We start from the raw sequence: 23,000 nt of genomic DNA on the forward strand, positions 1-23,000 counted from the left end.
CTGAATATCCGTGATACCAGGGAAGAACAGACTGAATGCAGTTTGCACAGCTATGAAGAGCTCATTCTTTCACCATTAAAGACAAAGACCTGAGCAATATATAACAGAAAGCATCCCAAACTTGATTAGATGCAACTTACTCGATCTCTATCCCATGTGCCTGACCCGGGATATACATGTGAAATTGTTAACTGTCTGTGCCAAAATTCATTACTCTGTTGCCTTCTCTGACAACTGATTGATTGCTGGCACACAGCCTCTATGCAACAGGTTGTCTTTTGTTTTAATACTTAAGTTTTTAGTTGTTTCTCTTTCCTATTGCACTGCTTCTATGACTTCAGTCACTTTTGTAAGCCATTCTCTCGATGGAGGGCAGGGAGGAATAGTGCCATACTCCTACAGCTGTGGTGGTAATGGATAGTCCCTTCTTGCAGAGTTCTCTTAGCTCTGTCCTCCTTCTTGTTGGTTTTTGGCAGGATTTTGACATCAGATTGCTCTAATGCCAGAAAACAGACTGTAAGAATGCTCACAGCAAAAAGCATGCCTGAAGTTTGAAAACCAGAAAATAACATGGCTTTTCCTTTTTGTTTTATATGCAGTTCTAGATTTCAGGCTGTCTTGTGGGACAAACGAATCTGAGATTTATTTTGGTGTGGGCTGGATCCAGCTCGGACAGACCTGCCAGCTCTTTTGCACTGGTCAGGCAGACCCGGGTGAGTCTGGGCTTGCTTGCAGCCAAAGCAAAGACACACGGTCAGGGTCAGCAGTATGCATGGTTGCTTTGTGCCTTTCTGCAAAAGGCCATGTATATTCCTTGGAGTTGGAATGGATTTGGCATCTTTCTCACTTACATGGTTTTTCCCCTGATGGGAGTGATTGGAAAAATTTTCACATTCCCATCAGTCCCTTCTTAAATACATGAAAAAGGTCCAAAGTGTCTCCTTCTTAATAACCCAAAATCTCATTTAGGCCACTTGGATTTCTTTTTTATGTTTGGCAGACAGTGACATCTAATTTGGCTTGCGATGATGGAGTAATAAAATTCCTTCCACTCATCTCAGACATCTACAACATGCTCCACCTATAGTTTGGCTGATAGCCACTGCATATCTATCTTTATTTGTTTTGCCTTCCCCAAACAGTTTTTCTTCCCAAAAGGCTATTTATTACTTCTGTTTCCAGTGAAGAATCAATCTGGTTAAATATAGCCTGCTGAAATAGGAAAATCTTTTAACTCAAGATGTTTAGAGGGAGAGGGTATCAAGTTTTTCATGTTTAAAATAAAAAATGAGTACTGATGCTGCTTAGCTATAACTAAGTTTATAACTGGGGTTGCTACTCATGCTTGTAACCTGCAAACCTAGAAAAGTCATGGAAAAACTTTTCCCTCTATGACTGGTGCAGTCTTCCCCTTCTGGTTGGTGGTCTCAGGATCTTAATTTCTTCTCATTTCCTACGTTGACAGTGAAGGAGAGACCACAGACATCGAGGTGAGGAGCACTGGCCGTGATGGAAAGTATGGTGCCATTTTTCTCAGCAGCTCTTCAGTGCCAGCAGGGTCAGACACTCTCAGCGGGGCATTCCCAGGAGCACATTGCTAACGCAGACAGAGCTGCAACCGCAAATGCTGAGAGTTTGTACTGGAGATGTGCATCTCCCAGCTGAGTCCCCCAGGCCGTTCTAACGTCCGGTAACACTCATTTGAGAGCAAACGTGGGAAAATCAAGTAAAGGCAGGGTTCTGCAGTTTGTATCTTTGCAATGAGCCTTGCTCTTGTCATGCAGTGCCTCTGCAGCTGGCAGTCTGCACGTTGCCACCAGTGTCTCAGAGCCACCTGGTCTCCTGCTTGTTTGTCAGCTTTTACTCTGTCACCAGTTTCAATTGGTACGGTCTTGCAGAGTGAACTTCTTCTCAAATATGGGATGTGAGTTTGGTTTACATTTTTGGCTACTTGGGAAGAGGGACAGGAGGCTTTCTGCCTTTCGCTGTAAAGAAAAATGTGAAAAGGCTCACAGTTTTCTGGGCTTTTGGTTTTGTAGGGTTTTTGTGTGTATTTCCTCCTATTTTGTGTTATTCTCTCTCTCTCTAAAGTACTGCTTTGCTTATCACAGCATTTGTGTACATATGTGCCTTCTCACCCTCTTGAGCCAGTGAGAGCCAGCATGACTGATCTTAAAATGGAGCACTGTCACGGTGCGTGACGGAGTCCCGCTTCCCAAGAGGAAGGTGTGCCAGCTGATGTGTCACAGAAGTGCTAGGGCTCATTTGAAACAACAGGTGATTTCCAATAGTAAACGGATCTTCTCTGAAATGACCATATAAGTTTAGGAAAGAGAGTGTATCTTTTTACTGTTGTTTTTTTTTTTTTCCCATGACTGTAGGAAAAGGAAATATTTTAACCTCTGGTCAGTCTGATGTCCTGCTGTTCTGGAGAACATTTTTTGTACTGCTAAGGCTAAGACCTTAGCCTGTCTCATAGACATCCCTAGAGAGCAAGGCTGACGTGCTGTTGAGACCTGAGTTAGTCTGGAAGTAGCTTGCGGCCTTTGCTGGACCAGTCACCGGGCTGTCACTCAGCGCGGTGATCTGTGTGGGCCACTTCACCCTCCTTAGGTAGGCTTTGCTGCCCTTGCTCTCGTTTGTGCTGCTTTACCTAGACATGCTGCCTGACAGCAGTCACTGTGCCACTGCTGTGACCTTGTCCTCAGCTTGTTTTGGTTTGTCCTTTTGTTGTTGCTGCTATTAAATTCAGGAGAGAAAGAGCATTATGAGATACTCTCACTTAGTGTTTCTGGAATCTGGAATCTTTTTTGTGCATAGGGTGGGTAGAAGAGAGAACACACAGATGACCTCCTTATCATCCCATGACCAAGTGGCTACAGCTAGGAAAAAGAGACTGGGTGTATCTTGATGCCGTGTCTATTCTGGGAACTACTAGATGAATTTATCGCTATGTTTATGCTGCTGGAGCTGGAAAATAACTTCTGGGCTTACAGTGCTGGCGGGGAACTGGCTTTTAAACAGATGTCCAAGTGCGAAAATTGACTCATTTACCAAACTGCTCAAGAGATGCTCCCACCTTGGAGATACTCAAAAGCCCTCTGAACATGGTCTTGGGTAACCAGCTCTAGGTGGCCCTGCTTGAGCAGGGGGTTGGACAAGATGACCTCCAGAGATCCCTTCCAACCTCAACTATTCTGTGATTCTGTGAAAGCCTAGATTGGTGTTAAGGGCTTGACCCAACCCTTCAGCTGAGAGTTTTGTCATCTTCATCCCAATCCATCCTTCTCCTTTCTTCTTCCTTGTTCATCGTATGATTTAATAACATGCAACACCAATAGCAGTGGATGGTGGTGTAAAATAAGTAGCACCCTGAGACACTGTCCTCACCAATTAGCCTAGTAAATTCACTTACAAGGGCAGACTGTGTCTACAGCATGTGGCTTTCTCTTTTTACACCTTTGCTTGTGAATGCAAATTAGTGAGCTTGTATTTAGTGAACAATGATTATTTTATTATGTTACATTAATTTTTTCTTCTCTTGCAGGTAGCGTTCATTGCCATAAAGTACCATGACTTTGATTCACATGCAGTCATGTGAATGCACTTTGCTGTTTTTATAAGTCATTAAAGCTCACCGAGTCTGGGGTTTTGTTCTGTTTCCCATGCAGTGCCTGTGGTGTTCGGTTTCCAGTAACACATGGTGTTTATATTCATGACTGGCATTACCGTTGTGATGGTGATAGGGTTTGTGTTTCTTGCCTTGCTTGATTTATGTTGTGGCTGGCGTGCATGGCACGCACATGTCTCGAAATAGAACACGGCTGTTTTTTTGTTTTTACATTAGAAGCACTGATGATTTAATTTAGTGTTTTGAATAATCCTGCATTTGCAGGGAAACCTAACTGTGTCATGTCCCTCCTTTGATAACTCTACTAGCTTCAGACATTTAAGGCTACACTTCAAAATCACTCTCTGTAGGTGTGTGTGGTTTTAAAATGTCTCATGTGGGTTTCCTGCTTCCCACCTTGTCCTTAGCTCTTCCTACTCCTTATGTCGCTCTTCGCTTTCTGCCAAGATCTCTCCCCTTCCCGCACTCTTGCTAAGAACCTTCTCCTTTGCCATCCGAAAGATCCTGTGATGCTTCTGCCTCGGTGTATGGTAGCGGTGCAGTCACAGCAAGGATCACCTGAATTACAGGAGCTAGTTTTAAATGACCTGCAGTGGTATGACCCAAGGTGCAGTGGGATGGACCTGAGCACAGACTGTGAAAGCAGCCCAGGCTGGGCAGGCTCACACTGCTGACCTCTGGGGTGTTACACTGAGGCTCCTACTGGTACCTGAGCTGCCTGTCCATGTGTATCTTAACTATTCTGTGAATGCATTACAGACCAAAAAATAGGAAAGCTAAGCCCAGCACTTTGGGAGTTTTCTCCTCTTAGCTCTGCACCTTAGCTGCACCTCTCTCCATTTCACCTCACTCTGCCTTTGCAGCTATGCAAAGCACTCTGCAAAAAGCATCTAGATATCCTGCTCATGAAGGTCTCGCAATCCACAGTGGTGGTGGTGGTTTTGGTAAGGGCCAAGCTCAGGCACAGGCTGGCATCCCGGTGGCAGCAGCAGCTAGATCTGTGTGCCCAGGCTGTCCTCCGCTGCCTGGCAGCCCTGGGCTCTTGGGCTCAAGGATGCTCCAATCCATGCATCTGCCTTTCCAGTTCCCCTGCCTGAGTCTTGGGCAAGAGCAGGCAAGTAGCAGGCTGGCCCCTAAGCAGAGGGAAGGATGGCAGGATCTGGAAGCTACCCACACTCCTTTTCATCTTTCTTCCCTGTCAGCATCGTGAGCCACGTAGGGCAACAGGCACAAAAATGAGTTTGCCTTGTACAGCTATGAAATCTTGAGCCAGTCCTTGCTGGAAATAGGAGCTGAAATAGGAGCTTAGGAAAGTATTCACCTCTACCCTATAACACAATTTGTGGTACTTTTCAACCAAAATTAAACAGGAATAATTTAAAAAAAAACTTATAAAATGAATGGTAACTCCCCTTTTCTTGTCTGTCTTTCCCAGAAATAAACAATTTTTTTGTCTTTTTTGAGGTCATACCCTGGTTACTGCTGGACAAAACCCAATCAGATGGTAAATCTGAAGGCAGTGACGGAGTGGAAAATATATCAAGAGCTCTGAAGCCATTACAACATTTTAATTACATGCTAAACTGGTTTTTCCACAAAGCAGTAGCCTTCCAGATGAAGGGACCCAGGGCTGATAATAGTTGCTGACGCCCAGGCTGCAGATTGTGTGGTCAATCCCTTCCAGTCAGCTTCAGCTAATAGTACTTCTAAACCACTGCCTTACTTATCTCATGATATTTTATAGCTATAATAATTATTTCATTTGACCTTTTGTTGACCACTGTCATTTACCCCACATTTTGGCACAAGGAAGGCCTATTACTGGCATTGTGTTCCCACCGGCAAGGAAATGCCTTGCCCTCTGAAGACTGACAAATAGTTGGCTTGAGTTGTGCCCTTCATCACAATCATCCATCACCATCGTCCTTTAATAAAATCTTTTCATTGCTAAGGGTAGTCTGACATGAAAGACTGAAGTGTGGAGTGAGGACCTAAGGGTAGTGGGGAAGCTGTGTGTTTAAATTATAAGACTCCTAGTCTGGATAAGATGCACTGGGAGGACTGGGAGATGCTCCTGCAACCTCAGTGTGTGCGTGTTGTGTGTGTAAGGAGATATAGCGGGCTTCGTTTTTAAAGAAAAGCTCTGACTAAACACAGGATGAGGATCATGTGCTTGTTCCCTGATGGCTATTGTAAGAGAAATCTACTTTTTTGCTAATTGCTTCTGGGCTGTTGGGTATTTTACAGGGAGAAGGCTGAATTTAAGGATTACTGGGGCTAATAATAAAATGAACAGAAGTGGCATGGCACAGCACTACATACACTGGTCCCATTTCCTCCCTTGCGGGTCATTAGCAGGGTTGGGAGTGATAAACCTGGTTGTTGTCTCTGCTGCTGGAGCTGCAGTGCTAGCAGAAGCATGTTGAGGGAACAGATTAGGCAGGAGGAATAAAATGTGATTTAGTGGCTTTCAGAGCCACTCTGCTCTCTGTTGAGAGCAGAGGACAGAGAGGCTTCAGGCTGGGTTCCTGTTTGCAAGGGCTGTTTTCTCTGACGGTCATGTGCTGTTCTTTCTCCAGTCTCCTGCCACAAATGTGTCTTTCCCCTCTCTGCCTTCAGTTCCCAGATCAGTGCTCTGTCCTCTGCCATCTCCCACATGGTCCTTTCCATACCCTGATGAGGTTTTCCGTTCCCTGAAGCCTGTGTGTCCCAGGCAGTGTCTTCTGATAGCTCAGTGGCATAGCTATTTGGCTGCAGAGCAGGTCACACAGCTGTCTCAAGCCTATAACGGAATATGCTCAGGTGCTGCAAGAGGCGCATATGTTACTTGGTTAGCTGACGTGGAAGAGGGGCAAAGGGATGGACCATGCTGATAGATGCCTTCATGTTAATCACAAAGTGTGCAAAAGCTGCGTCGTGCAAAGGACTTAACATGTAACCAGTTCCGAGTAGGTTTTCATATAAAGAGGAAAAGGCATGTGCCAGGTGAAGCTCTTCCCCTTATTGCCAAGAGTCAGGTCCATGTTCAAGAGTGAGAAGAGACTTGAAGCGTCTAAAAAAATACTTGTAATTCATTCCTTTGCTTTAGATAAAACCAAACTTCTTTTTCCTTGACTTGCCTCTCAAAATTATCAAATTGGCTTTGTTGAAATTGTTTCATGCATCCCTCTTTCCTCAAACAAAACACTCATTCCGAGAAGCATCTCATGTAGTAAAATGTTGACATCCTAACAGCGGTGTCAGACAATGTTAACCTCCCAATATTGCTACTGGCTCATGTGCAGAATGTGTTTCTGATTCCCATCATGCAACCTTTCCAGGTTTTATTCTCATAATAAGCCCTTTCGTAGTGCTCATAATTGTAGTTTTCTAGAATTTGGCCAGAGCTGCAACCGTGCTGTCCTTGGAAGTGCAAGACAAGGATCAAGATGAAGATGATAGCTGCTGAATTTGAACAAAGAGCAATTTGCTGGTCACCTGTAGAAGGTTACAAGTTTGAGAAAATATTGTAATCAAGTAGTTTCAATTTGAAAAGGCATAAATCTGCGTGTAGGCTGGCTCCATAGGTCTCTGCTGATTACTTCATCTGCCTGGTTGAAAATACTGCCACAATGTAACTTCTAGGAATGTCTGATCCATTTATCTGGCATGATAGTAATGAGGAATGAAGGGGGCAACCTTCAGTCATTTATCCATGTTTATTAGGACACTATGCTAGCACTAATTTTCTGAATCAGGCATGAGAAGGCTCAGCGCATCCCTGCGTAATATTTTCAGATATACCCATTGCTATCTGAACCTCAGAGCAGCAATTGCTCTGTATTCCTCCTGTTATAACACACAGCTGTTACAACATGCACACAAGCAAAGAGTGTGAACATGTCCACAAGTGAGGAATTTGCAATTTGCCCCATTCTGGAAGAGGAACATGCTTGCAACAAGATACATTTTGTTACTGCCGCAAGAACTGGAGACATTTCCTATTTGTACATTACATATTAACACATACTTAAGTTGCTTAGCAAGCAATACAGACATCTCTTAAGATTTCAGTTGATTTCAAGTGTGTTTCTTTGGGAGGTTTACTTTTATTTGTAAATATGTGAAATCTTGATTTATTTTTTGTGTATTTTCTCAAGTGTTTAAAAAATGACAAAGTATGTTTTGATTCAGACATCCTGCATTCCTGTCTTGTTTTTTTCTTGTACATTTTAGCTGCAGTCTGACTAACAAAGAAATATTTAATGCAATATGTTTGGTTGATGATTTATTGGAGTTGAAATGTAGAAGGAAAATAGGAAAAACATGCCAGAATTGAAATGTGTTTCAGGATTTTTGCAAAAAATGCTTGTGAAAATATTTTTGTTGTCTTTGCTTTCTGCCTGAAGACATTGCAGGGAATTCCAACTGAAAACATAGCCTCTGCAATTTGCCTAAAACATGTTGGAGTTTTATTTTACAAAGAAGAAACAATTCCAAAGTGCTTGTTATTTACACTTTGAATTTCTCTTCCTATTGAAGTACAGCTTGATGCAATAATCAACTTCAAAGAAGAAATCATCCACTTGATAAATGTTCCAATATACAAGTATAGCTTACGAATTTTGTATTTATATAAATGTGTGTGCATGTATGCATTTTATCTTAGATCTATATAGACATAGTCTGGTGCTTGTCTTACTGAATAGTTTTAAATTTAGCATAATGGCTGTGTTGGATTGCAAATCAATATTTTCAATGTTCTAACGATCAATTAGAATCTTTTTCCAGTTTAAAAAAAAACACCTTTGTAGTACAACATTAAAATTGATTAATTGAAATCAAGGAATCATTATTAATACTTGTGATTCAAATAATTGTGCTTTCAAAACAGTCCATGCTGCTTTCAGAGGGCTTTCCCGGTCCGTCCTGGGCAGATGGGAGCAATTTGGTTTCCCTGTTGAGTAGCAGAGGTTTGCCTCAGTTGGCAAGGGCTGCGCTTGTCGTCCAACAGAAAGTTGGGCGGTGCCTGCTTTGCAGCCTTACTGAGAGGAGCTCCTGAGTGCTGTAGGTATATATTTTTATAGTGTTTCAGGGGCTAAGCCAGCTGGAAGGTGTGGTACAAATGGGAAGTTTCATTTCTGTAGTTCTTTAGAAGCTGAGCAAAAAAAAATAAGCAGTGAGTGAAAAGCGTGCACAGCTGGGAGATGAGTAGAGTAAATCAGTGTAGATTTCCTTCTCCAGTGAATGAAGAGTATAAAAGCCCGATGGTAAGTCTTCACCAGGACAGCCAAGTGTGTTTGGTCATGTACAGCCAGCCCTGCTGCACCCAAGCCTTCGCCCCGACAGCACGCAGTGCCATTGCACCTGGCTTTGTGCATTGCAGGAGCGTCTCTGCCAGGCATACAATACAGGGCAAGGTGCTGCCAGCCACGGGGCTGAGGTGCATGCATGGAAGCAGACCACTGAAGCGGGAGTGAAAGCTGTGGCAGGCAGGTTAAGGTTATTCACTAGAGAGGGACTTTATTTTGTGACTGCACTTTGGCAGCGGGGGAGGTGGGCAGAGGAGTGTGGTTTTTCTGCAGTGGAGTTAAGACACAAGCGATGTTTCTGAGCTGAGAGGTTGAGGAATGTGAACAAAATGGGAAAGTGTTGATTTTATAGCTGGGCTAATCTGGTCATTGTGTAGGAGTGCCTTGTTGTTAATGATGGCTGATAGTATTATCATGCCACCACCAGCTCCCAGCGTACTGTAAATTTTCTGGATTTGGGGCAGGGGTGGGGGGATGAAAGGCTTGTGGTGTTTTTTCACCCTTTCTAATCTCTGGAGGGGATGAGGCCATGCCCCTCAGGGCTTTACATGTGATAGAGGCTGTAGCATAAGGTGGCATTAGGGGTGGTCATCTCCTTGCTGTTATAGGGCTGGGACACCCCTACATGCCTCCCCATCCCTGGACTTCTACCCCAGAACTTACACAAATATCAGCAACAAATTTTGTGACACTTTCATATATTTTTTTCTCTTTTTTCCCAAGCATCCTCTTTGCAGACATAGAGGGTTTCACAAGTCTGGCCTCCCAGTGCACTGCTCAGGAACTGGTCATGACGCTGAACGAGCTCTTTGCCAGATTTGATAAGCTAGCAGCTGTAAGTTTTCTATTATAATTCTGATATATTTTTTTTCCTGTTGCAAGAATGACATACTGTGCTGGTTCACTGGATTTTTGTAAATATTCACTGCCCTAAAAGGCAAGCTATTGCAAGCATGAATATAAGATGAATACTTCTCTCTCCGTTATTATTATTTTTTTTTTTTTTAGGAGAACCACTGTTTACGTATCAAGATCCTGGGTGATTGCTATTACTGTGTATCTGGGTTGCCAGAAGCAAGAGCTGACCATGCACACTGCTGTGTTGAAATGGGAATGGATATGATAGAGGCCATCTCGTAAGTACCATATTCCCCATGGAGAATTTCAGAACAAATAGCAAGTAGATTCTCTTTCCCGTTAGGCCTTCCTTACATTAGTAGCAAGGTAGCCAAACCAGGGAACTGATGGCAGCAAAAAGGGAGACCAGCTGGATCAAGAAAACAAAATGCAGTAAAGGTTTGACAGCAGAAAGACAGACTCTTGAGTCCATTACAGCCATGTGGGTATCAGAGCTGAATCTCCTGATGGGAAAGGCAAAGGTTTCTGTAATTACTGGAAGTCTCATTCCCAAAGGAGGATTCCAGTGAATTACAGAAATGTGAAATCAGAGGATTAATAATAACTTTATTACATTTCAGTCACTCTTCACTTATCTGTCTTTAAACCAGCTTTTTACTCACCTTACAATTCCCGTGCTAAGGTCTGTCTTGTCTAGTGTAACTAATCCTTCTCCATATGTCCCTATGCCAAAAAGGTCAGATTCAAGACTTTCTTACTTTAGTTAAATTAATTATTGAAGAAAACCATAAAGTTGGTCTGGCACAGACTGGGACAGATCCATGGTGCTTTTTCCTTTATTTCCACTTACTTCCCTATCTTTATTTTTTTCTTTTAAAATCCGTTCTGAAGCTTTGCCTGTTCCTGAGGTCAGACTGGCAATCCTGTGTTTGTCCAGACCATTCCTGTCTTTAGAGAGTAACAAATATGAGACCCATATCTAGTTATATTACTTGGAGGATTGCAGACATTGTTGAATATTGTTTGCATCGGACATGAGCTTTCACAGGCCAATTCTTTCAGAATTCAGGGAGAGAAGATTTATTTAGTCATCTTGAGTGTATGCAAGTTTAGGCACAAAGTTCAGTCAGTTTTGGATGGTAACTGAGCTGACCTTAGTATCTACAGCATCCCTGCTGCACAGAGACTCTGCTTCTTTTTCCCTTCTCTTTTGTTTTTTATTTTGTGAAAGCATCTTCTAAAGTACCAGTGGTACCAACAGAGAAGTAGAAGATCTCTATGCAGTTCTCCCCTCATTCCGTTTGGTAAATTGATGGAGTTTCCACTTGATAAAAACTAGAGCTACCTGTTTGCTGAGCTTGATACAAAGTACATCCTTACCATTTGAATTTCTGCAAGGATATGAATACACACCCACTCTTTTCAGCCTAGTTTTAGTAACACAGATACATAGTTTGAAAAGCAGTGTTTTCACCCAGGAGACCCCATTCAAAGAGCAGTATGCAGCAGCATTCCCTTGCTTTGTATGCAGTGTACACTGTCAGGACTTCCTACTTTTACTTTCCTGGTTTTAAACTCTGTTGCTTTGCACCAGTCTCCTTTTGGGGCTTGTATGCAAAACGCAAAATAAAAGGAGTTGCAAGTAACTAGTTTTCAGTAGCCCTTGAAAGGATGCTTTCTTCCACGTGAGGTACAATTAAGTGGCAGGTGACAAAGCGTCTTGTCAAACATGAGAAGCAGCAATTCTTAGCCACCAGCCCTACAAAGAAGATGTGTACGTTGCCTGGAAAAGTCTCACTTTCTGCAGTAGTTGGCCTGATGAAATCCAGAGACCTTGACACATTGCTGTGTGATCCCCTACAAGGCTGAGTAACACCAGGATGTCTAGACTTCATTGATTAACTGCAACCCGCTTTACCTTAAAACAGACGTGGAGCTCAAGTGCACTCGATGTTTGTTTACAAATAGCTCTTCAGCAGCCTTTAAAACTTGTTTCCCACTTGATGTATGATGAATGCATTTAACAATCTTATCTCCTAATAAGTCTGGAAGGTGACTCTGTTCTCACTACTCCTGCTTCCCTCTCCCACCTCCTCCTCCCCTAAGGATCAAGATAAGAGGTTTCACAATTGAGGTAACCAATAGCTACTGAACATTTGATTGCAGGCTTCACCAACATTGGGCCCTGCCCGTAGGCTGATTTCATCTGTGCACTATAACAGCAGGGAGTGTTACCCCAGATCTGAAAGATAGAATTATATTCACTGTACTGCTGGTATAAATGAACTAAAAAAAAAGGAAGGTAACAAAGGATATTTCATTTGTCTATAAAGGATAACCAAACTCATTTGTTTGCTGCAAAGTCTGGAGAAAGTCACCTTTTCATCAAGGACTCTACTGGGAGAAGTTCCCTGGTCTTGTGTCAGTAATGTTGCTTGGCAGAGGGTGCAGTAGGGTTTGGAGCACTTGTGCAGCATGTTCTTCCTCCCTCCCCAGTGCCGTACCCACACTGCAGCTGCTGTTATCTTTGCAAGGGTTATGGCTGCAGCTGCATTTTCATTACCCCAGTTCCTGTTGCCTTCCCAAGTGTTGTGGTTGGAGCTCTTTCAGTTCGTAAGCCTGTGGCACCTTACCCATACGCAGCTTCCCTTCCCTGCTAGAGAATCTCTGCTGCTTGTTAATAAAAATAATGAATGTCACTTCAGCAAGTAGATAGTGAAACGTAGGATAGGGATTGTAAGGAAAAAGGAACTGTAAGAGGGTAGGAGTTGTTTCAACAAGAAGTCATCTTGAACAGTCTTTTAAGGGGCATATTACACTGTGAGGAGTAAACTAGAGTACAGAATTGGTCTATCTTTAATCATTCATTTTCATTAATAACTAAAGCATAAATATTAGATCTGTGTTGATGTTAGGAAGCTGGGAGGACTTACCTGTCCAGAGGATGTTATCTAGAAAGGACTAGATGAACCTGAAAACCAAAGAGGTTGAAATTTGATAGGTATAAAGTACAACTTCATGACGCAAGGAGCTAACAACTCAAAAGAAAGGACTGTGCTATGTGATATAGGTGAATATGCCTGTGAAACATTGTCCTGTGAAACATGGACATTCTGGGAATGATGTGATCAGCAATAACGAGAAGCAGAGTTGTTCTGATGGCCTCATCAAGACTTTCCCCTACCCACATTCCTAAATATATTTTCCATGTGAACAGCTCTTGAAGTTAACTTTTGCCCTAAAAGGGCAAAACCCACAAAGTATTCCAGCAGTCATTTTGGGAGTAAGCAGAGCATCCAAAACCTCATTAAAATCAGAGCTTGAGTATTTGTAGCTGCCTGTTTGGAGTGACTGCAATAGATGTGGTTCTCTGGTTTTGCTGCTCTGACTGCAGCTGTAAGCCCCGTTCAAGCTTTCCAACTGCAGTGGGGTATTTCACACACATATCATATTTCTTCTGTGGAAGGGTTGATGCTTGGTGCCATACAGACAAATTAAGATCTCTGAAATCATTTCCTTTTTCTCTTTGCAACATGCTATTACTCTTAATGAGGCTGAGTGCTGGCAGGTTATGTCCAGCTTTGGTATGGAAATCAGAGACCAGCACTTTATTCCTTTTACTGCCCCAAATATTTTTTTTTAACAAGTTTTCAACTTGACCATGAGTTCAGAGCACATGGATTTACTCCAAGGACTCCCCTTTCTAATTAGTACTCTGCTTGATCAGCCAGGCCATCCAAGAGCAGTATAGCTAGTCTGGTTTTGTTTTGTTGTCCTGTTGATGTGGATGAGCAGCACCTTGTGTATGCATGAATATTTTATGGGTCATTATGGATTTTTGTGTTCTGGGTGCAAGTTTGTGCCACTGACTACACCGTGCAGTTCTTAGTGATGTCCTTTTTTCCTATGTCTCTTTTCAGACTAGTCCGGGAGGTGACGGGAGTAAATGTCAACATGAGGGTTGGAATCCACAGCGGGAGAGTTCACTGCGGGGTCTTGGGCCTTAGGAAGTGGCAGTTTGATGTGTGGTCCAACGACGTTACGTTAGCCAACCACATGGAAGCAGGGGGCAAAGCTGGGTAAGTTGCTTCATCAAAGCTGTCGTGTTAATCCACGTGTTGTTTTGTGTCTGACATGTCACAGTGAGGTGGGGAAATGGGGGACAGTGGTTCAGAAAGTCTATATGTCTGCTGTAAAATGAACTGTGGATCTAGTGTTTTAAGCATGTACAAAGGTTAGCAAGGTTATTCTGTTCCATGTCTACATGTCTTTGGTTACAGGAAGTCTACAAAATCCCAAGATGGGCATATCCTTCTGTGGTAAGAACTGAATTCCTTCTCTGTGAAACAAAGCTGATAGATACAACAGAAGTGAGCAGGTCTGCGTGAACACTAGCAGAGCTGGTCATGGTTACAAAGAGATGTGACCGTATGTTAACAGTGTTTGCTGGAGAGCATCCCAGCTATCGATGGATATAGTATGATGCGTTGTTTCAGACCAGGCTTTTGTTTTGAAACATTCCTGTGAGAGAGCAGAATCGGTTCTTGTTTAACCGCTGTATGGACCAACTGAAGACTGAGTTGCTGCCAGGTTGACTCTGTGAGATAACTTTTGTATGTGCCTTTCCATCTTTTCTCTGCTCTGGAAGAAAGCATAAGGCTATGGTACTTGATGGGATACCTCTACAAGGCACTCTTGTACCACAGTGATTAACATGATAACAACAAAAAAGATACATTCTGCAGTGTATATTACATGTGTCCGCTGAGTAGACATGTCCTTGTGTCCTTCCCATGTGAAGGGCCTGTGTTTGCCAAAAAAAAATATCTGCTGTGTGTTAACGCAAAGTGTATAAAAGAATGAGTGCTTTATATCTAAGGAGGTGCTTATAAATGGATGTGTAAGATGATTAACGTGAACACCTCCCTCTTTAAGAAAATGCCTCCTGGCCTGCTTGCTTTAAAATAGATGAAACTCCCGTACTACATCTGTAAGAGTAGTGGCATGGCTAAATATATTGAGTTTTATTGCTTGTTTGTTCCAGTACATGGCACCTGTCACTGACAGGAACTGGCTTTTTAAGTGATAACTTTTCAGAGCCTACAAAACTGGCTTGTCTTTTGTCTTATTCAAGGCGCATCCACATAACAAAAGCAACCCTGAACTATCTCAATGGAGACTATGAGGTGGAGCTGGGTTTTGGAGGGGAACGCAACGCTTATCTGAAAGAGCACAGTATTGAGACCTTCTTGATTGTACAGTGCAGCCAGAAACGGGTAAGACCAAACAAGCTAATGCAAGTTTAGTAACTTTTAATAACTAGATGGTCTCTGTCACACCAAAGTAGAGTGAACACCAGCCTTTATAGATGAGTGAGTTGACTACCTGACCTTCAGTGACAAAAATTCCTGTTTCTCTCTCCTCTTCCTGAACTTATGTATGCATAGAAGGGAGTGTAGCCACTTTCTGCATAAGGTTTCTGCACCAAGTACTTTCTAGTTCTATCAAAGAAACTGTCCTGAGTTGTTTTCAAAGTAATTTTGAAGAATGTTGTTAATATAGATATGTATTTTTTTCAATTAAATTTGATACTTGTACAAGTTCTTAAGGCAATAGGTTAAAACCACAAAGATCTCTTCTCTGTCAGGTTATGTACAGAGGTGTTTTTGTCCACCTGCTCACCATATTGCTATGAACATAAAGATTAGAGCAGTTCTTATCATTACTTTTCAGCCTCTGTTTCTGAAGATGCAAAAATCTGGCCTGCTGTAATGATGGATGATCACTGTGACAGTGGGATGAGATCATACATACTGCTATGACATGGGTCAGGCTGCACAAAATAAGGCTATTAGGGCATTACTGACTTGAACTTGAGTCAAGTCAAACTCAAGTGGACTTCAGCCAATATATCTTCTTTTTGTGACACTGCCAATAACGGAAAATAAGTTGATGTTATCACTAGTTTGTATTCTTTTAAATAATGGTAGACTGTAATACTAGAAAAGGACCTTTTTCATCATCTAGTTGAGCCTAGCCAATAATATTTCTCTAAGTAATTTCTGCACTATAGACACTACTTTGCTATTCACAGTAAGGGCAAGCATCTAAAGGTTGGCCTGAATTGAAAATCATTTCAAATATTTCTGAATCTAAGACCAATAAACCTTCCCACAGCTGTAAATATGACTACCATGAGATTAAATGAATTAGTGTTTGTGACATGTTCCAATAGCATGGTTGATTTGAATAACTATAACACCTATACAGAAATACTTGCCTCATTTCCTGAGAGAATGGAAGCCTCAAATCTCCTTAACGGATATTGTGTAAAAAATCTCCAAGAAAATCCCTTATCATCTGCTAAAGAGAGAGGCTGATGTTTTGGTTTCTATCTGCTCATAAGATAAATCTCATTAACAATTGTCTTCAAAAGAGGATTAGAGCTTGCAGTGCAAGATTATTGTTTCCTGAGCGTCACTGCCTGTCAGTGGGCCGGCTGATGTTTATACCTAAACCACTTCATCTTTGCTGCGTAGATATAAGAACATAAACCAAAATGCCCTTATGGTCAGGCCCCATCTCCTGGGGTGGAGAAGCTATATTGACTTCTTAAATTATGCACTCACCAAGTTGTCTGCATGTTCTTGTGGAGAACTGGAGGTTTCTCTGGAGAGAAGAGGAAGACTTAGGTCTTCCTAAGATCATGATTCTGCTTCTTGCCAGTGTAGACAAAAAACTCAAAACCAGAGACACAGAGCACTTGGAACTTGACTTCATTTTTGAACACAAGGCTGACTTTTGACTAGGAGACTGGTCAGAGACTCAGGAGAGATGTGGATTCCATTCCAGACTTAGATTTTTAGGAACTTGCATCTTTGTGCCTTGATTTTCCATGGTAAAATAAAATGGGTTCCCCCCCTCATTCTTTCACTGCTTTATATGTATTTATTGCAGCTCTGTTACACAGTGTAGTCCTTAGCTGAAGTCTCTAGGCACTGCTATAATGCTGCTCTAACGTGCTGCATCCCAGAGTAGCTAAGAACTGAGACATGTGCATGGCCTATTGTGCTCAATTGAAACAGAAAGAAACTGCTACCCAAGGTCATGGGTATTAGTGTTTAGAGTTTGAGGGGCTCCTGGTTTGTCCATACTGCTGCAACTTTGTTGCTCCCATAGACATTTGCTATCCTTTGTGAATAGTTTAAAGTTCTCTCCCTCTTTAAAAACTCATTTTCAGATAATATGAAGATCAGAAATGAAAAAAGCTTTCTCCCATAGTCAGCTCAGTCAGTCTTGAACATTTTGCCTGATGCTAGGCAAAGTTCTAGCACTTCACTTTTTCGTTCCGTTTCTGCTTGATTTTAATGACTTCTTGTGAGGTATTTAGCCAGGTTCTCAGTTCAGTCTGTTCCAGTAATGGCTGTAAAACATTCACCTAACTTAGTAATGGGTTCCTGTGAGTCGTGTCTGAGTTCCTGCTATCCCCACACACAAGGCACGGGATTTGCATTGACCTGAGAGCAGATGCATAGTTGACCCAAGTAGCTGTTTGCCTGAGCTATTCCTCAGTCCACACAGGCAGACTTGGATTATCTAAATACCTGGTCCATCAGTCCCACAGCCATTGAAACCCAACAATATCAGGAGTTACGATGAATGTATAAAAAGTAACAGCATCTGTTCCATACCCTTTCTGCTTACTGTTGCCATGGGGAGCCATAACTTTGAATTTCCTGTCTTTTTTGTTTATTTGACTTTTTCATTGTGTTAATGCCATTTCTTTGGCACAGAGTAAATGGGAGGAACATTTATCTAATATTTTTGTTCCAGGAACTCAGACTCGCTCCTTCTTTGAAAATAGTTTTTTTTCCTTCTTAAAGATGCTGCTAACTGAAATATATTTAGTTGAGTTTTAGGGGGGGAAAAAGCTAGATTCTGATCACTCAGTCTTTAAATAACATCCCTAGAGCTGAAAATGTCCTTGTTTTCTATCTGGTACAGGGAAGAGTTGCTTTCTGTTGAAAGAGCAATAAACTGCAAAGTTTTAAAATCCAGTCTGTTTAGGTTTCTCTACTCACCTATACCTCCAGATCCACTTTCACCTTTCTGTTTGCCCTATCCTGTGATGCTGCTGCTCTTGTGGGAGAGCACTTGCCTGTGAAGGAGGCAGTGCTCAGATACCCCAGAGCAGTGCAGGCATGACTTTATTATTACAGTGTTATGTTCCCCTAGATAAAAGTTTTCGCGGGTGTTTTTGAAAGCATAGATCCAAAGTTCCAAATTTGTTTTCCTTGTGTTTGCTTTCAATTCCTTAAGCTAGGGTTTTGATAATTAAAATATAAAACAGTCTTAACTGTGTGAGATGCAAAGGGTGCCATGCATTTCACTGTAATGTGAACCTATATATATGTATACACACATATACATATATGTAAGTATATATATAAAAAAAAAGTAATTCTTGTCATAAAATTAGCAGTCTGCACCATAAAGGTCTGTTGAATCTTTTGCTGTGGTTTGTTTGCTCCCATTAGTGCTAACAGTGGGCTGCTCTAAAACCTGGTTGCGCTGGTGCCTGGTTGCTCTGGTTGTCTAGTGTCTGCTGACAGACAGCAATTGTATCCCCTCTCTCCCTGTCAGCCTTTTTTCTCCTAAGACAAACTCTTCTAATGTCTTCTCACAATGAAGAAGAGACAAGCACAAGCTCTTACAGCAAGCTCTTCATTTTCATGATCACGAAAGGAAACCTTTACCTTTTGCATAGGTGCATTATCTTGGTGTCTTATATTTATTCTGTGATGAACTAATGTGATTCCTGATAATGAAGTGAAGTTTCTGACTGTAATCTCTAAGTGAATGATCATGCATTTTGTACACTTGAATGTCTCAGGTCCCATTTCTACTATGTCAGTCCTCAAATGTTGGGCGCTAATACTCCTTTTTTTCTTATCTATCAAATACTACCTCTGCTTCTCTGACTAGGAAAGTCTGTCATTGCTATGCTTGGTGCCAGATGTGATAAGAAAAAAATTAAACAAAATCTGCCCCGAGACTAATCATTAAGTAACTCTACTAGTAACTTTCATCCAACCTAATACTTCCTCATTCAAAACCATCTCTTGCCATTTCACTGGAAACCAGCTCTTTTCCCAGCTTCATATTCCCCGTCTGTCTTAGCCATTAATCTCCAGCACAGCACTCTGTCAAATGCTCTATGGAAAAAACAAGGCCAGTGAGAGCTACTGTATTTTTTCTGTTCAGAAAAACTTGGATGGTCTCAAGGCTGTTAATCCAAGCCCAGCATTTGCTGCTCTACAAGTTCTGTGTCATGATCCCTGACTAAATAGTTATTAAAAGTATCTGTTACCAGAACTGAAATTGCAGTTGGCAGTTTTGCACAGATCTGGGATGGAGGTTGTCCTTCTGACTTCAGCACATCACACTTAAGTTTTGCTTCCAGCTTAGTCATGTTTTTCCATTTATAACCCTACGCCTATGATCCCTCTTCCCTTTTGCCTCTACTGTGGCAGTAGTGATTGTCTGAAGAGAATTAATCTGTTCCTTCAGTTCTAGAGTAATGCAGATTTTTAAGTTTCTGTTATCCTCACGTGATATAGGGTGATGTACACAGGATGACTTCTGTCCTTATTCAGTATTTTTCTCATTCACTTGGATATGTGTTTCTAATGGACTTAATACCTTAGCATGAAAGAAGTATAGGAATTCTCCAAGGAGATCTTTGCCTTTCCTCCATTACTGGCTTTGCAACTTCATTCTTTATCTGAAAGTCTGTGTTTCCAGATAAACAGTGAATTATCAGCCAGAATTATTAATACTATTACCCAGATCTTTACTGATTCCCAAACTTAACCCCGAGGCATTGTAGTGGACTACCCAGTATTACTCAGTACAATGTCTTTATCCTCTACAGAGTGGTTTTGTTTTACGCTTGTTATACTTTTTTTTTTAAGTTTACCCTACAGACTGTAGCGTTCCTAACACACAGCTCTGTACTTCCACCTCCACAACTTTTATATCTGTCCTTCTGCATTTTATTCAAAATGTCTGTCCCAGTCATTACTGCTATCCCATCACATCCCTGCTATTCTTACAGTACTCAGTTTAATTATTGTTGGAGCATCCAGTAGTCCCAGTTCTTGTGCTGCCCAAGTTTCTGGAGTTTGTACAGGAGCATGTCACTTGGTGGTTGTTGCCAACTTTCTGCTCTTCTTTGAGATCAGGTGCTGCACTAATTCGCAGAACCATCACAACTACTCTTGTCATCACTTCAAATCTTTGATAAAAGATTTACTCTGAGAAGGGTGGAGAAGTATGTGTTTGGAGGAGTGGGAAACAGACCTTAAGGTGAATAGGATTTTAACAGCACATGAAGTTCACAGCTAGTTTTATTGTCCTCAACATTGTCAGAAGTCTGGGGAAATGCTTTGCTTTGAACACAAGTGGAAACAAAATGTGACTGTCAACAGATGAGCAATACTGCTGACTAAACACATTGTGCTGAGTGTACAAAGTCGGCAAACTGAAGAAATGTTTATTTTTTTCTAATGTCTTTCAATTGCAGTAAACATGGGTGTTTCTTTTAACAATAGCAGGTACACAACAGTTTCAGAAAGGGTTGTTGATGGTGGCCTTGAAACAGCTCAACAAAACTTTGGCCATAACTCCTAGAAAAACAATTCTCATTCTTTTCTAAATAGTGTCCTGGAACTCCATCCAGCTGAAGAAACAAAATGGTCCTTTAAATGTTGTGCATGTGACTCTCCTAAAACACAATCAGTCTAATGTGATGATTCGTCAGTTCAACAAATTTAATCACAGCTCAGCAGGGTTCCACTCATGTAGATTTATGAAGGCGATGGTTTGGAGCATGTAGCACTGCAAGAAATATCATTCACATGTCAATAGGACTTCAAGACAATTTAAAGAATAATACGTAGCTGAATCTGAAATGGCTGATCCATGCTCAGACTTCACTGCTTTGTTGCACTGATAGTGATCAATATGTTGGAAAATCCTATCACACGCTAAAGGAGTAACAGGCGTTCTTGATGCAATTGATAAGTATAAGAAAATCCCAGCTATTTCTGCAGTTTTGCTATAGCATTACTGTAGCTCAGTGTGTGGGAACTGGTAGTGGGAACACGATAAAACCTCTGGGAATAAGATTTACAGTCTCTTTGCGAGTCCAGATTTGAAAAGTTCCCACAACAGCTTTCTGGAGTTTAGCCACTTTAAATCTGAAACACTCATTGTTGTCAGAAACTTTTGCACCTGCTCCTGTTGGTAGTACTGAAGTAGGTATCATTACCAAGTAGTTGGTAGTAATGAGTAGGACTGAAAGGTATCATCTCTCCTTTTCTTTATTGTTCTTTCCAGTCTTGTTATGCCTTAGGTAGCCCTGTGTGCAAGTTGTCCTCATGCTGTCACAGCCAGGAAGAAACAGAGGAGGGATCCTCATAAATTTCCACAGAGGAGCTGTGATCCTTCTAATTCTTCATTTTTAGAGTTTGTTATTATCATCACCCACAGATTTTTTCAAAAAATAAATTAGCTCAACTTTTAAAAATGTCAGGTTTAAAAAAAATGTTTTTGAATAAGTATTGATGTTAACAACAAAGTCCTATTGTTCAAGGTAATGTAGTAGCACAGTACGTAATGTGGGAAACCAAAAATCCACTATGCTTGTATATTTGTGTTTTAATCTGATTGGAAATATTGCTGAAACACAGTTCACAATCCAGTGGAAACCTTCTACAGGGGATGGGGGAAATACTGCCAGAGTTCGTGTAGCCATGGAAAATTTATGGTGCCTGACCTCATCATTAGGAACGATCTCAGAAGTATATATTTATCCATTTGTCCCGCCCTTACCTCAGCACAGATGTGTCAATAAACATGAGGTCTTTTATTCCCTTCAGATTAGTCAAGTGATGCTTCAGAGTCACCAGCACTAGCAGCAGTTAGAAGGATTACTCACTGGCTGAGAGGGGTTAGAACATCTGCTTGGATTTTTGGCATTAAGGCTTCTCTCAAATTCTAACCAAATTTACTAACTCAGGGGGGAAACCTGCTGTATGTACCTTTTATCATCTGTTGATGTAAAGGCATTTACATGTTACGGTTACATGTAATGTAACCAAATAGCTTTGCTTTTATAGGTCCCCAGACTAGTTTCAGCGTCTAGGTTTTTTGATTGCTTTTGGTTGAAAACCCTTCACTAAGTTGTAATAAAATGGATTGACAGTGTCACTTCTGTTCTTGAAAACAATATATATTTGCTTGGAGATAATGAAACTATATTTCCTACCAGTTTTCTGGCATCACATCACAGAAGAAAGAAGCATAACTATGAAAAAGATTGCATAACTGAAAAAACACAAGAAAGTGCTACAAATGATGGCAGAGACCATAAAAAGCAGTGACTTTTAAGAAACAAAACCTCAAACCAACTCAAATCTGGACATCAGCGTTACATCACATTAGTGTATTTTTAGAAACAGTTAAAATGCAGCTCTCCTGGAGGTTATCCAGTGGCTCTGTCATGATTGCTCATGTGAAATTCAGCTAGTGCCAAGTGATGGAGTTTTCAGCTCTTGCAGATGAAACGGTGGTGGGTTCGATGCGGGGAAGAGGTGACGTGGGAGGCACTTGCTGTCCTGGGGGCATGCAATGTGGGAGCACGTACGGTTCTCCCCAGCAAACATCCCGGGGAGCTGAGAGCTCCCTTAGGTTTGCTCCCACTGAGTTTCCTTGGGATCTTACACTTGTCATCCTGGCTGGGTGGAAAAAGATCTTTGCTGGCAGCCTGGGGCTGCAGTGACCACTGCTACTTACTGTCACGGGGCCAGTCGGGTGTCTGGCACAGGGCTCCTGTCGCAAGTGGCACCGTGTCCCCAGCTAGTGGCCATGAAGTCTGCAGCACTACATTCCTGGGAACATTTGGTGCCTGCGTGGTGAGCTTGTGGTCTCATAGGAAATGTTGTCATCGTAGCTGTCTCTTCTTTGCGAGAAAAGGGATCATGATTTCCCATGCTTGTCAATCAGGCAGCTACCCAGCACTGAACTTTAGCAGGCTTTTTAAAATTTCTTTAAAAAAAATAATTTAAGGCAGCATAACACTTGACATTTAACTCTCTGGTTACCATGGAAATAACACCAGGTATTTTGCAAACTCCTGACAGGTACAAGTTACAGTG

The 23,000-nt window shown here is 41.7% G+C and overlaps 1 protein-coding gene across 1 annotated transcript in view; it reads left to right on the forward strand.

Annotated features, from left to right (window-relative positions):
- Window positions 1–23,000, forward strand: part of ADCY5 (adenylate cyclase 5) — a 230,146-nt gene that overhangs the window by 161,904 nt on the left and 45,242 nt on the right. The window contains 4 exon segments of the mRNA XM_009327174.1: window positions 9,646–9,757; window positions 9,931–10,058; window positions 13,701–13,859; window positions 14,915–15,056. Coding sequence (XP_009325449.1) covers window positions 9,646–9,757; window positions 9,931–10,058; window positions 13,701–13,859; window positions 14,915–15,056 — 541 coding nt within the window.

This window comes from Pygoscelis adeliae, unplaced genomic scaffold (genome assembly GCF_000699105.1).
Source record: "Pygoscelis adeliae isolate BGI_AS28 unplaced genomic scaffold, ASM69910v1 Scaffold227, whole genome shotgun sequence".
Classification (NCBI taxonomy): domain Eukaryota; kingdom Metazoa; phylum Chordata; class Aves; order Sphenisciformes; family Spheniscidae; genus Pygoscelis; species Pygoscelis adeliae.